The sequence below is a fragment of the Mixophyes fleayi genome, chromosome 4 (genome assembly GCF_038048845.1).
Source record: "Mixophyes fleayi isolate aMixFle1 chromosome 4, aMixFle1.hap1, whole genome shotgun sequence".
Taxonomy (NCBI): domain Eukaryota; kingdom Metazoa; phylum Chordata; class Amphibia; order Anura; family Limnodynastidae; genus Mixophyes; species Mixophyes fleayi.
Window position 1 is genome coordinate 29,935,563 of NC_134405.1, and position 14,448 is coordinate 29,950,010.

Genomic DNA, 14,448 nt, shown 5'->3' on the forward strand with positions numbered 1-14,448 from the left:
ACACTGAATGAATTATCAACACATGGAATATAGTAAAAACATTCACATTTGCATTTCGAATTGTGAGAAAAACAATAAAACAAATAAAATAACATATTTCATCATGCCCTACATGTTGCCAACTTGTACACTATTAAAGTTAAGGATTCCTAAGACTTATTCTACCACTTATGTTGCTCCTGTTGAATTTGCATTCAGAGGGCTTTATCTCATATATAGACACACCACCCCCCTTATATTGTCATTTTAGCTGATTATTTCCCCTTGTAGATGCATGGTTGTAGGCCTAAAAACCTTAATTTAGTTATGAGGTTTGTTTGGAAAATCTTACCGAATATAACTCTGTCCAACAGATTCTCACACTGGGGACCATAGAATTCATCTTGACATATGCATTTTATTCCATCATGGATACCTCCATTCCTACATTCTGGTATAGAAAAAATAATAATTTTACTTTCTAAGAATCTTAAGATGAAGTGATTTATGACAATAGCAGGAGTTCAAACTGGAATCAAGAAAAGATTTTAGCAAAGCAAAATAGGGAGCAGAGAGCAATTATTGGCTGTAACACATGGCAACAAACCAGATATCAGCTTTTAGTAATCTAGTGTCATTGGTTTAAAGAAAGCTAATCTCTTGGTTGCTGTGGATTGCAACCAGAGGCAGGTAGAGCTGGACCCCTATTGAGTGTTAGGGGCCAGTCGGGTAGTACTAGCTTTGGCCTATGTAGTTACATCATTCACTATCATTGTCTTTATCCCTTAATGAATTGATTTTTGTAAATTATTTTAAAACCCCCAAAATCACCCAACAGTCCAACAATTTGGAAGATAGTCAAATATATGACACTGTAAATTTATCCATATTATATAATATCTGCCAAGTTATTGTCTTTGTTTTATTGATTTGGAAGCGGTAAGCCTCACGTACCAAGAAAAGCAGACAGCATGGTATCTTTAGTTGTGAATGTCTGCCTACCACATTTTATGGTCCATACCCACTCCTAAATCCTTGGGACTACCCATGGTAAATCAATCTGCCCCTAGTTTTGTGGGTTTGTGAATCCATATGGTAAGGAGCATGGCAAAATGAGTTTAATGTCTATTCAAAGTCCAACCTACTAACACCTAGGACCACCCACATTTTTCATTTAAACTTCTGGTTTTCTCATAACATTTTGCTAAGTATTTACTTATTTGCATTGCAAATTAATCATCAGAGTGCAGTGACCTCAAAACTGGTTTTATTAATTGTCACTTTTGCTTATTTGATAGTTTGTAGTTTGTATTGCAATGATTGAAATACACCTAGATATGCTCCTCCTTGCAGAAGCGCAACTGGACAATGCAAAATGTGTCTCTTTCAAAGTATAGGAAGAGGCGCGATCGCTGAGATGTTAGATACAGTGGAAACATATAGTGGTTTTGCTGGACGAAAAAAGGTTGTGCACCTTCTGACAAGGCAGTGACCCTCTCCCCTTAATATGTCTTCTCCACCCTAGTTATCTCACATAATCATGTCCTTCAAAACAAAATCTTGTATCTGCACGTATGTGCCCAAGTTGATTGCTCAACCATTCACCTAATCTGTACTCAGAAGAAAAGTCCCTGAATCCCAAACTCCTCCCTTTTGCACCGTTGAGTCTCTGATCTGACATCTTAGTATGATAATCCATGAGCTCCCTTGTAAAACTGCTTGCCAATAAAACATGGATCTTTTGCCATAAAGTATCTTTGCATCACAAAAAAGCATTTGCAGTGCGAATTTTCATTTCTGCACTTTCGTCAATGAACCTTACTGTGTGTGCAGCTCCACTGTGTTGCTATAAGAGCAGCCTTGCCTCATGTTATCATATCTGCCTAGACTACAGACAACACAATCAATTTATGAACTGCTTTAAAGATGCTACAGGATTGTCGTAGGCTGATCTACAGCCTGCTAAGATGATATAACACCATTGACAATCCCGAGGAAGATGATTAATATTCTGTCTCCCTCGTCTCCTTCTTCCCCTATGTGTCTGTTTATTCAATAAAACCTTGGGCTTGTATCTCTCCCTCCCTTACCCCCTCCAACCCATTCCCGCACCACTGTTTGAAGTTTTGTTGAATGTCTTGCATTAATTTTTGCACGCTTCCCTATATTTGTGTCTGTCTCAATAAAGCTTCGGTCTTCTGTGTACTGCTGTGAATACATTTTGATAACACAGTACAATGTGACTGCAGATTTACACCAAGCCTGCCAGCACTAGTATTTGTACTTCAGAAATGACAATTAGCAATGGAGCTCTTCTCTTTTTGTGTAACCTATATAACACTGTACAATTTGACTGCAAAGTCAGAAGACCTAGCCTGCCAGGCCTAGTATTTGTATTTCAGCAATGACAATTAGCAATGGAAAAGTGGAGCTCTTCTATTTGTGTGTAACCTATATAACACCATACAATTTGACTGCAAAGTCAGAAGAAAAGCTTGCCAAGTCTAGTATTTGTATTTCAGCAATGACAATTAGCATTGGAGCTCTTCTCTTTGTGTGTAACCTATATAACACCGTACAATTTGACTGCAAAATAAGAAGAAAAGCCTGCCAGGACTAGTATTTGTATTTCAGCAATGACAATTAGCAATGGAGCAGTGGAGCTCTTCTCTTTGTGTGTTACCTATATAACACTGTACATTATCGGACTGCAGATTTGAAGACTAAGCCTGCCCTATTAATTCTATTTCAGCAATAACAATTAGCAATGGAGCAATGGGGCTCTCCTCTTTGTGTGTTACCTATAGAGTAGAATGTGACTGCAGAATTACACCAAGCCTGCCAGCCCTAGGATTTGTATTTCAGCAATGACAATTAGGAAAGAAGCAATGGAGCTCTTTTGTATGTCACTGTAGACTTTGTTGAACACAGCTACCCCCACCTTTTTCTATTCTATCTATATTGCTGCCCAACTGCTCTGCAGACTGTGCTACCCCTTCTGTTTCCCTCTGTGAAATGGCGCTAGATTGCCTTGGAGGGTGGTACTTATAGAGATCCGACAACATAACAATAACGCATTGCCTCGTTTCCAATTCTGAAAAAGCACGAAAGTACCGACCCAGCTCACCTCGGTACTCGGATATGCTAAGTTCGGGTGTGTTCGGTTCTCAGGGAACCGAGCCTGAGCATCTCTAGTTTAAGGTTGATAGAGTGTATTTAAATGAATTGCTTAACTAATTATTTTTAAATTAGTGCTTCAGGTATACATTTTGCCTCAAACTTCCCTTTGCATTCAGGTAATGGTTATCATTGGTTTCTTTATAGTGTATTATGATACAGTTGTATAAGATAAAAATGCATCCAAGCTATTAAATGCAACATATAAATTTTTTTTAAAAGTCATATTATAATTCTACGCCTGTGTTTCATATTGTAAAAGAGTGATGTACTGTATACTGATACTGTATAATGCTGTATAGATCTTGTACTTACCACCATTTGGGCTTCCAGTAGTTGTGGTAGTTGTTGTTGCAGTGGATACACGGATGGTAGATGGAGAGTTAGTGGTTGGTGGGGATGAGGTTGAAGGTCCAGTAGACGGAAATAATTGAGCTGTTGAGTATGTTTCTTCAACTCCCTCAGTTGCTTTCACTGTTGGCACTAGTGTGACTGCATATGTCTTAGTAACAATGATTGATGATGTAGCAATCTCTCCTGATTTTTGTTCTGTTGAATGCAATTTAGTAGAAGACTCTGTGAATATACTTAGTGCTGTGCCAGATTCTTCTGATCCTTCAGCTGTAGTGACATATAATGTTGATAAGTCATGAGTTGTATAAATAACTTTATCAATATTTGTTGTTTTTATTCCTCCAGATTCTTCTGGTGTCCCAGTATGTATTTCTGTGAATTTGCCATCTCCAGAACCATCTGCTGGTGTTATTATTTCAGATACCTTGAAGGTTGTTGTCTCTATGTCTCCAGAGCCTTCTTCTGTTGTGATTACTTCAGTAAGTGTTTTTGGTGTTGTCTCTATGTCTCCAGAGCCGTCTGCTGTTGTTAACATTTCAGTTAAAGTTTGTTGTGTTGTTTCTATGTCTCCAGAACCCTCTCGTGTTGTGTATATTTCAGTAAGAGGTTGGGGAGATGAATAACTGTAATCAGAGCCGTCTGGTGTTGTGTACACTTTAGTTACTGTGTATTGTGCAGTCTCGCCATCTCCAGAACCATCAGTTGTTGTTATTATTTCAGTTACCTTGTAGATTGTTGTCTCTATGTCTCCAGAGCCTTCTGTTGTGGTTAGTATTTCAGTTATAGTTTGTTGTGATGTTTCCATGTCTCCAGAGCCCTCCGGTGTTGTGTATATTTCAGTAAGAGGTTGGGGAGATGATGAACTGTAATCAGAGCTGTCTGGTGTTGTGTACACTTCAGATACTGTGTCTTGTGCTGTTTCGCCATCTCCAGAACCATCAGCTGTTGTTATTGTTTCAGTTACCTTGTAGGTTGTTGTCTCTATGTCTCCAGAGCCTTCTTCTGTTGTGATTACTTCAGTAAGTGTGTTTGTTGTTGTCTCTATGTCTCCAGGGCCGGCTGCTGTTGTTAAAATTTCAGTTAAAGTTTGTTGTGTTTTTTCTGTGTCTCCAGAGCCCTCTGATGTTGTGTATAATTCAGTAAGAGGTTGGGGAGATGAATAACTGTAATCAGAGCCGTCTGGTGTTGTGTACACTTCAGTTACTGTGTATTGTGCAGTCTCGCCATCTCCAGAACCATCAGTTGTTGTTATTATTTCAGTTACCTTGTAGGTTGTTGTCTCTATGTCTCCAGAGCCTTCTGTTGGTGTTAATATTTCAGTTAAAGTTTGTTGTGATGTTTCCATGTCTCCAGAGCCCTCCGGTGTTGTGTATATTTCAGTAAGAGGTTGGGGAGATGATGAACTGTAATCAGAGCCGTCTGGTGTTGTGTACACTTCAGTTACTGTGTATTGTGCTGTCTCGCCATCTCCAGAACCATCTGCTGTTGTTTTCATTTCAGTTACCTTGTAGGTTGTTGTTGTCTCTATGTCTCCAGAGCCGTCTGCTGTTGTTAAAATTTCAGTTAAAGTTTGTTGTGATGTTTCCATGTCTCCAGAGCCCTCCGGTGTTGTGTATATTTCAGTAAGAGGTTGGGGAGATGATGAACTGTAATCAGAGCTGTCTGGTGTTGTGTACACTTCAGATACTGTGTCTTGTGCTGTTTCGCCATCTCCAGAACCATCAGCTGTTGTTATTATTTCAGTTACCTTGTAGGTTGTTGTCTCTATGTCTCCAGAGCCTTCTTCTCTTGTGATTACTTCAGTAAGTGTGTTTGTTGTTGTCTCTATGTTTCCAGGGCCGGCTGCTGTTGTTAAAATTTCAGTTAAAGTTTGTTGTGTTTTTTCTGTGTCTCCAGAGCCCTCTGGTGTTGTGTATATTTCAGTAAGAGGTTGGGGAGACGAATAACTGAAATCAGAGCTGTCTGGTGTTGTGTACACTTCAGGTACTGTGTTTTGTGCTGTCTCACCATCTCCAGAACCATCAGCTGTTGTTATTATTTCAGTTACCTTGTAGGTTGTTGTCTCTATGTCTCCAGAGCCTTCTTCTCTTGTGATTACTTCAGTAAGTGTGTTTGTTGTTGTCTCTATGTTTCCAGGGCCGGCTGCTGTTGTTAATATTTCAGTTAAAGTTTGTTGTGTTGTTTCCATGCCTCCAGAGCCCTCTGGTTTTGTGTATATTTTAGTAAGAGGTTGGGGAGATGAATAACTGTAATCAGAGCCGTCTGGTGTTGTGTACACTTCAGTTACTGTGTTTTGTGCTGTCTCACCATCTCCAGAACCATCTGCTGTTGTTTTTATTTCAGTTACCTTGTAGATTGTTGTCTCTATGTCTCCAGAGCCTTCTGTTGGTGTTAATATTTCAGTTAAAGTTTGTTGTGTTGTTTCCATGCCTCCAGAGCCCTCTGGTTTTGTGTATATTTTAGTAAGAGGTTGGGGAGATGAATAACTGTAATCAGAGCCGTCTGGTGTTGTGTACACTTCAGTTACTGTGTTTTGTGCTGTCTCACCATCTCCAGAACCATCTGCTGTTGTTTTTATTTCAGTTACCTTGTAGATTGTTGTCTCTATGTCTCCAGAGCCTTCTGTTGGTGTTAATATTTCAGTTAAAGTTTGTTGTGTTGTTTCCATGCCTCCAGAACCCTCTGGTGTTGTGTATATTTCAGTAAGAGGTTGGGGAGATGAATAACTGTAATCAGAGCTGTCTGGTGTTGTGTACACTTCAGTCACTGTGTTTTGTGCTGTCTCGCCATCTCCAGAACCATCTGCTCTTGTTATTATTTCAGTTACTTTGTAGGTTGTTGTCTCTATGTCTCCAGAGCCTTCTTCTGTTGTGATTACTTCAGTAAGTGTTTTTGGTGTTGTCTCTATATCTCCAGAGACGTGTGCTGTTGTTAAAATTTCAGTTAAAGTTTGTTGTGTTGTTTCTTTGTCTTCAGAGCCCTCTGGTGTTGTGTATATTTCAGTAAGAGGTTGGAGAGATGAATAACTGTAATCAGAGCCGTCTGGTGTTGTGTACACTTCAGTTACTGTGTTTTGTGCTGTCTCGCCATCTCCAGAACCATCTGCTGTTGTTTTTATTTCAGCTACCTTGTAGGTTGTTGTCTCTGTGTCTCCAGAGCCTTTTTCTGTTGTTATTACTACAGTAAGTGTTGGTGGTGTTGTCTCTATGTCTGCAGAGCCTTCCGCTGTTGTTAACAATTCAGTTGCCATTTTTTGTATTGTTTTTGTATCTCCTGAATCTTCTGTTGTTATGAATGATTCAATACCTGTTTGAGTAAGATAATGATAATATCATGTCACCTGAATGCCCACACATGTAATTGAACAATATATATGTGTCTAATGTGTGCACATTCTGATTGTAAGAGCTTTGACAAATATGGCTACTAGTACTTTACACTGATTTCTTTGAGGCACAAAATCTATTGAACACTCCCCTTTTCCTCAAAGGCCCTAAATATGTGGTCCAAAAGCTAACCTCACAAGGAAGAATTCTAAAAGGTACTACCTATAGGTTCTAGATGGGCTTAGTGCTGAAGACTATGTAACTTTTGTCAAAACTGTTGTGTACAAGCCTACATGGATGACCAACATTTTTTACCTAATTTGTGTTTCTGGAAGTGAAATTTAACAGTATAAGAAACAGTGAATACATTTTATTAAATAAATATAATCCAATATTTAAAACTGTGTGTACCTCTATTGACTTCTATCTTTCTCAAAATTGATGTATACACCCTCACCAAGATCGTGTGAAGTGTGCCCAGTTTCTCATTATCCAACACAGTAACTCTACCTCCTGTTTGCTAGTTAGTTTGAGTTCTACTGAAAAACCAAAGCCAAACTTTAGTCTCATATTTATGTGAAACCCCAATCCACTGTGGACAAGCAAAGATCTGTAAATAAGTAGATGGAAACAGAAACTTTATATTATCGTGTGGCACAGGTTTAAAAAGTCATGGTTTGGGGCAACTGGAGTTCTTGCAGTGTAGAAAAGAAAGACTTGATCAACACCAAAAAGTCTGAGTTTTCAGGAATTAGTTCTTTGGAAATCCCCATGTTATAAATAGACCTAGGGGTAAATGTATGAACATGCGGGTTCTTCAACACCCGCGTGTTCAGCATGTTCGGCGACTAAATTTCAAGCGCTGCTGCATTGTAAAGGGAAACTTCCTTGAAATTTAATCGCCAAACATGCTGAACGCGCGGGTGTTGAAGAACCCACATGTTCATACATTTACCCCCTAGTGGCTGTAATTCTCTCATTCTCGTATTTCATGCGAAGAGCTAGTTTGCGGTGGTCGAAATGCCTTATTTTGCCAAGCAAAGGTCCTCTGAATTATTTGTGTTTTTAAAGGTTGCAGGATGGGGGATGTGTTTTTTTATTTTTTACTTTATGGGCATGGGTTTTTTTGGGGGTTTCAAGCTGCAAGATCCCAGGATATAATTTTATTTTATGGACAAACATTGATTACAGATGAAGAACCTGGATGTTGATGATTACTATAGTCTTTCTTTAAAATGTATTTAAAATAAAATTAGTTTTTAAAACAGTTTTGTAAGTCTTATTTACATTTTGTTTTGGTGTTCTACAGGTCCAAATGGGCCTTGGGTGACAGAGAATGCTTAGACTTGTGGTTCCCTAATTGCCAGCATGCCCTGACAGCCTTGGGTATGCTGGTGCTTTTAATACTGCAAGCACCAGCATGCCCAAACTGTTATTGGCAGCCTGGGCTTGCTGGGACTTGCAGTGCACCTGGGCTAAAATTATGTTTTTATCATTAAATATCTTTTATTACTCCACATTAACCACACAGGATTATGGGACGAGCCCTAGTGCTTTTTTTTTCCAGACTCCATCTCCTTAGGGAATCCAGCCACATGCTGATCAGTCTGGGGTTGGTTGTCATTATGGCAGGGGAACCCCACAATGTAGAATTTTCCTGCAATAGTGCCATCAATCCCAGCTGGCCTAGTACTTCCCGTTTGTGAAACGTACGTTGGGACATTTGACTCGCTGAGGGTTTATCCTGAGCAGGGATTCTCTTCCCTGTTATATATTCAAATTACCCGATGGAATAACTTCAGAATTGCGAGAATAGTTAATACTACAAGACTGTTTAGAACTTAGACCACTACGTATCGTGGACATTATACTACTTGGTCTGATAATAAAATACCATGTAGCAATTCATCTATGGTTACTCGGAGACTGTTTGTCGTTTTCCGGTTCTATATTAAGCAATTGAATTAAGAGCTCATATATTCGATTTAACACTTCCCGTCTGAACAATCCGGCTGGGTTACTTTTTCAGCGAAAATTATTGTAACAGGATTCACTGTAAACTTTTGCCGACTATGAACAGTGATTACAACTTGAACTGTTCTTTCTGAGTCAAAATCAGAATAATGGCATGCTTATCTATTCATGATTTATTTAAGATACTAATTCAAGATCACATCAAGAATGTTTTTTGAATATTAATAAGGACAATCCTTGTTACAATCTGACCCCGGTGAGTTACTGATACCACCATGAGCTGCAGTTCACGCGCGTTTTTCACAATATAACGGGGGTTCTGTAACTATTTGTGCCAGGCCTTGGGATTTATTTTCAAGTCGTATATCCAAGATATTATTACATATAGAAGAGTAATGTCTGCCCGGCTCTGAATCAACTTTCTAAAACATACCACAGTATGGCATCTAATTTTCGATCTTTCCATGTTTGCTAAGCACATGCATCAAATATACAGAGTGTCCTGGAAATAATAGCATATCTCTGCTACAGGTCACCAGCATTTTTTCACCATTACCGTATTGCATATTACGTATTGCCGATATGCGATTAACACAAATGGATGAAGCATAAGAATATGGAATAATCCATTTCTATGTGCAAGAATGATAATTTAATATGCAGAGTGCCCTGAAGATAATAGCATACCTTTGCTTTATTTGATCAGTGCATTTGTGCTATTCATTACCATCTACTTTATAAATGCCTAGTGGCGTGTGTGAAAAAAAAACCAACAAGCTGCAGCGCCACCTGCTGGGCAGAGTTATACACTGACCTATATATATTTCGAAGGAGAAGTGACAGTTGGGAGTTGTTGGTGGTTGCCGGGGGTGACAGTGGGGAGTTTTTAACACCTTAAGTAACTTGATGAAGGATCTGGCGATGAAGATGAAGGATAAGGTGATGGAGAAAAATGATGAGGTGGTGACATGTGGACAAAACCACGTTAAAAAAGGGCGCTTGCATTGGGAAGTAACGCTCTTCCCCTGAGGAGGCCTGGGCTAGGACCAAATGCATGACAAGAACCTTTTTAACACCTTAATTAGCTTGATTTGGCTAGAATGCATGAGTATCATGCACGGGTTAACTTGTACTACATATTACACCTTGCCGACCTGTAATCATTAAAAGTGCACGAAATATGAAATTGGCAATAGCCCTTTCTTATATGCCAGAGTTATAGTCTAACACAGAGACGAGCAGATATTTACTGTAATATACGGAAGCGAGCTGATTTATCTGTATTTATCAGCTTGACTATAATAAACGAGCAGATATTCACCGCAATATACGGAAACGTACAGACTCCTCTGTATCTATTTAACTTAGTCAATATAACATCAATTGATGAGCTCCTGTGTTATCTCTATTATATTATTTGAATGATCATAACAGCACTTCACAAGCTCTATAGAGCACAGGAAAATTAATATTAGTTCATACTAATTTTGTCTCTTCCTTGGGTCAATTTATCATTACTCAGGATATTTTGATTATTTAGCAAAACACTTAGTTCTCAGTGGCAATTATATTTTCACACCCCACGTTAAGTATACAGGGCTCTCTTTGCTTATCAGAATGCACAGATTGATACATTTAACCCCAGGACCGAATCTGATGGCTATAGATGTTCCAAGTGTCGGAAGAAAATAATATATACCAAAAAAATAATAATTTTATCTTATAATAAACATGACAGCTTTAAAAATAAATTCCCTTCTGTCATACTCTCGTCAGTAAAGAGGAACGTATGGACTGAGTCTACTCCTCCTCATAGAGAAATAGGCTTACAGAGGGACTGGGGGCCTGATTCATTAAGGATCTCAAATGAAGAGGATACTCATTTCAGTCTCCTGGACAAAACCATGTTACAATGGAAGGGGTGCAAATAAGTGTTCTGTTTTACACATAAGTTAAATACTGACTGTTTTTTCATGTAACACACAAATATTTGATAGCTTATTTGTACACTGAAATTTAAAGTTGATATTTGTGTGTTACATGAAAAAACAGTCAGTAGTTAACTTATGTGTAAAACAGAACACTTATTTGCACCCCTTCCATTGTAACATGGTTTTGTCCAGGAGACTGAAATGAGAATCCTCTTCATTTAAGAACCTTAATGAATCAGGCCCCGGACGGCTAAAGTTTTAAAAAAAAACATACTCTGAACCCCACTTTATACAATTGATCAAATTTAGCATGGGTGGTATCACAAATATGAGATTTCAGACTGGAGATATGACACTGTAAATAAGGACCTTTCTCTCTCACCTTTACCTACAAAGCCCTCAACAACACTATTCCTGCATACATCTCAAATCTCATATGAAAATACTCTCCCCCCACCTCTTAGATCTACTTGTGACCTGCACCTTATCTTGTCTCTGGCAACCACCTCTCACTCCTGCCTACAAGACTTCTCCTGCGTTGCTCCCCACTTATGGAATTCCCTGCCACTCCCAATCAAGCCCACAGCCTTCAAATTTTTTATTTTGTTTTGCAATAACTTTTTATTGAGTACATTTTCAAAGAACACAAATGTATGGATAAAGGACAATCAAACACATTGACATGCAGTATGAATGTATGGAGGGTTTATTAGAAAAAAAAATTCTCATTAATTCTGGCAAAGAGCAAGTTCTAGTTTCCAATCTTAAGTCAGCCAATTTTAGAAAGTCTAACATATATATGATTAAATGCCCTAGTTAGTTAAACATTAAACATATGAAAACAATAAACCAAACAAAGTTAAACATATAAGGAAGGTGAAGGTAAGAAGGAGGACGAGGAAGGGAGGGGAAAGGTCCTTTGTAAAGGGATTCCAGTCTTCCAGTCTTAAAATTTTAGATGCTCTCTGAAAATCCATCTCAATTTTAGATCTTACCTTATCCCCGATAATACTATGCACACTAATGCACCCTCACAACTTTTGCTCCTCTTGTTTCAGCTGTGTCCTCTTCCACTTAGAATGCAAGCTCTATAATGGTTGTCAATACCCTTTGTTTACTTTTATTTTGTCTATCTTGTATGTCCCTGTTTAATGTATGTCCTGTTTTCCCTACTGTATGGCGCTGCGGAGCACTGTAGCGCCTTACAAATCTATGATAATAAAAATAATAATAATCTCATCTTGGATGTCATCTTGCAAACACAAATGTATTCTTTCAAAAACAGAGCGAATAATTTTCCCACCAGCCAATAGCAGTTACTTACCTGACATTTCTGTTTCTGTTGACAACATTACAATAAATCTTACTCCAAAAGCTCGCTGCCTAAGTGTGATCCTTGATTCAGAACTATCCCTTGCTCCTCATAGCCAATCTATATCTACAACTTGTTACATAAATCTAAAAAAATATTTTCAGAATACATATATATCTCACACAAAACACTGCTAAAACTTTAATTCACGCACTCATCATCTCCCACTTTGACTATTGCAATACCATCCTTACTGGTCTTCCCAGTAATTTGGCTTCTGACAGCACACACATGAAGCTGGATTCAGCAAGCATTTGGAGTGACATTTTCATTCTCTAGAAACCCATCTCTTTTTTAAAGCTTACCTTCTCCCTGATAACTCTGTTCACACTAATACACCCTCACAGCTGTCCGAATCTCTACTCTAAGCCCCACTCGCTCCTCTTCTGTCAACTGTGCTCTCTTCCACTTAGAATGTAAACGCTCCAATGAGCAGGGTCCTCTACCCTTTGTTTTCATGTCTGCATTCATTTTGTCTGCCTTGTATGTCCTGTTTTCCCTACTGTGGAGCACTATTGCACCTTACAAATCTACAATAATAATAATAATAATGATAATAAGTAGAAGAATCCAAAAAAATAGCAATTGGACATTAGCCAATCCATTTCTGAAAATATTGGATGTCCTGCTGGTTTTTGTGGTGCTTTGTGTAATTTAGGAAGGTGATATTAAACTGGAGCAATATGGTATTTAATAAACAAAAAGTGAAATTTAAACATTTATGCAACATTGGTACTCCTTTTCTCTATCCCGCTCTTTTTTATCTATATACATATACATTCAAATAATTAAAGAGCAGAATAAAACAGAAGTCGCTGTAAATTATAAGATAGTTTGATCTGTTTTTTCTGCTTTCAATATCAAATGGCTACAGAACAGAGCTGTGATTGACAGTCTTGGGACAGCAGTTGGGCACAGTATCAAACAGTGGGCACTGTATGTACACCCTCCTGTTCTGAGCAACTGTATTCATACATTGAAGCAGGGCTGGACTGGCCATCTGTCACTTCTGGCATTTGCCAGAAGGGCCGATGGCTGTGTGGGCCGGTCCGGTACCCTGCACAGCGATCATGTGAGTATTTGTATACTCACATGATCGCGGCGCCGCAGCCCCCCACCCAGCCCCTTACTCAAATTTGTTTTTTTTTAAGTCTTTTTCTATTAGCAAAGGAGGGGGGGGGCGAGTGGCTCCGGCGCCGCGATCATGTGAGTATACAAATACATGATAGCGGCACCAGCGTCTACCCCCCCCCCCTCCTTTGTTTGTACTGAATGTCGGGTGTGACGTCATCATGTCACGCCCGTCATTCAGTGAGGAGCGGCGCCCGGAAGAAAGAAGAAAGGAGAGAAGACAGAAAAGAGAAGAAATACATAGGTGAGTAAAAGAGAGTAGAAGTGAAGAGAGGCACACGGGAATAAAGGGAGAAAAGCCACAGGGGAATACAGGGAGAAAAGCCACAGGGGAATACAGGGAGAAAAGCCACAGGGGAATACAGGGAGAAAAGCCACAGGGGAATAAAGGGAGAAAAGCCACAGGGGAATACAGGGAGAAAAGCCACAGGGGAATACAGGGAGAAAAGCCACAGGGGAATACAGGGAGAAAAGCCACAGGGGAATAAAAGGAGAAAAGCCACAGGGGAATACAGGGAGAAAAGCCACAGGGGAATAAAGGGAGAAAAGCCACAGGGGAATACAGGGAGAAAAGCCACAGGAGAATAAAGGGAGAAAAGCCACAGGGGAATAAAGGGAGAAAAGCCACAGGGGAATAAAAGGAGAAAAGCCACAGGGGAATACAGGGAGAAAAGCCACAGGGGAATAAAAGGAGAAAAGCCACAGGGGAATACAGGGAGAAAAGCCACAGGAGAATAAAGGGAGAACAGCCACAGGGGAAAACAGGGAGAAAAGCCACAGGGGAATACAGGGAGAAAAGCCACAGGGGAATAAAGGGAGAAAAGCTACAGGGGAAATACAGGGAGAAAAGCCACAGGGGAACAAAGGTAAAAAAGCCACAGGGGAATACAGGGAGAAAATCCCCAGGGAAATGAAGAAAGGGGGGGGGGGTAAAAGGGACTGGATGATGGAGAAAGAGGGGAGATAAAAGGCACAGGAGGATGAAGAAGGGCAAAAGCAGCATGGCAGAATGTGATGAAGGGGGTAAAAGTAGCATGGAGGGTGCAGTGCGATCATTAAGGGGCACAGTATGGTGGTGATGAAGGTGCTGTTTGCAGGGAGGGAAATATGTTTATTTATTAAATGTGAATACTATTATTTTGATGTCCCTGCTCACTCTACAGGAAGTTCCCATCCTTATGGATGTCAGAAGTGTAGATAAGTA

General features: G+C 39.5%; 1 protein-coding gene across 1 annotated transcript in view; it reads right to left on the minus strand.

Moving 5' to 3' along the window:
* Window positions 1-4,337, minus strand: part of LOC142151161 (mucin-17-like) — a 37,237-nt gene extending 32,900 nt beyond the window's left edge. Inside the window, exons 1-2 of the mRNA XM_075206520.1 lie at window positions 3,472-4,337; window positions 332-430 (exon numbers count right to left, since the gene is read on the minus strand). Coding sequence (XP_075062621.1) covers window positions 332-430; window positions 3,472-4,315 — 943 coding nt within the window. The 5' untranslated portion in view covers window positions 4,316-4,337. The remainder of the gene's footprint in view (window positions 1-331; window positions 431-3,471) is intronic.
* Window positions 4,338-14,448: the final 10,111 nt, after the last annotated feature.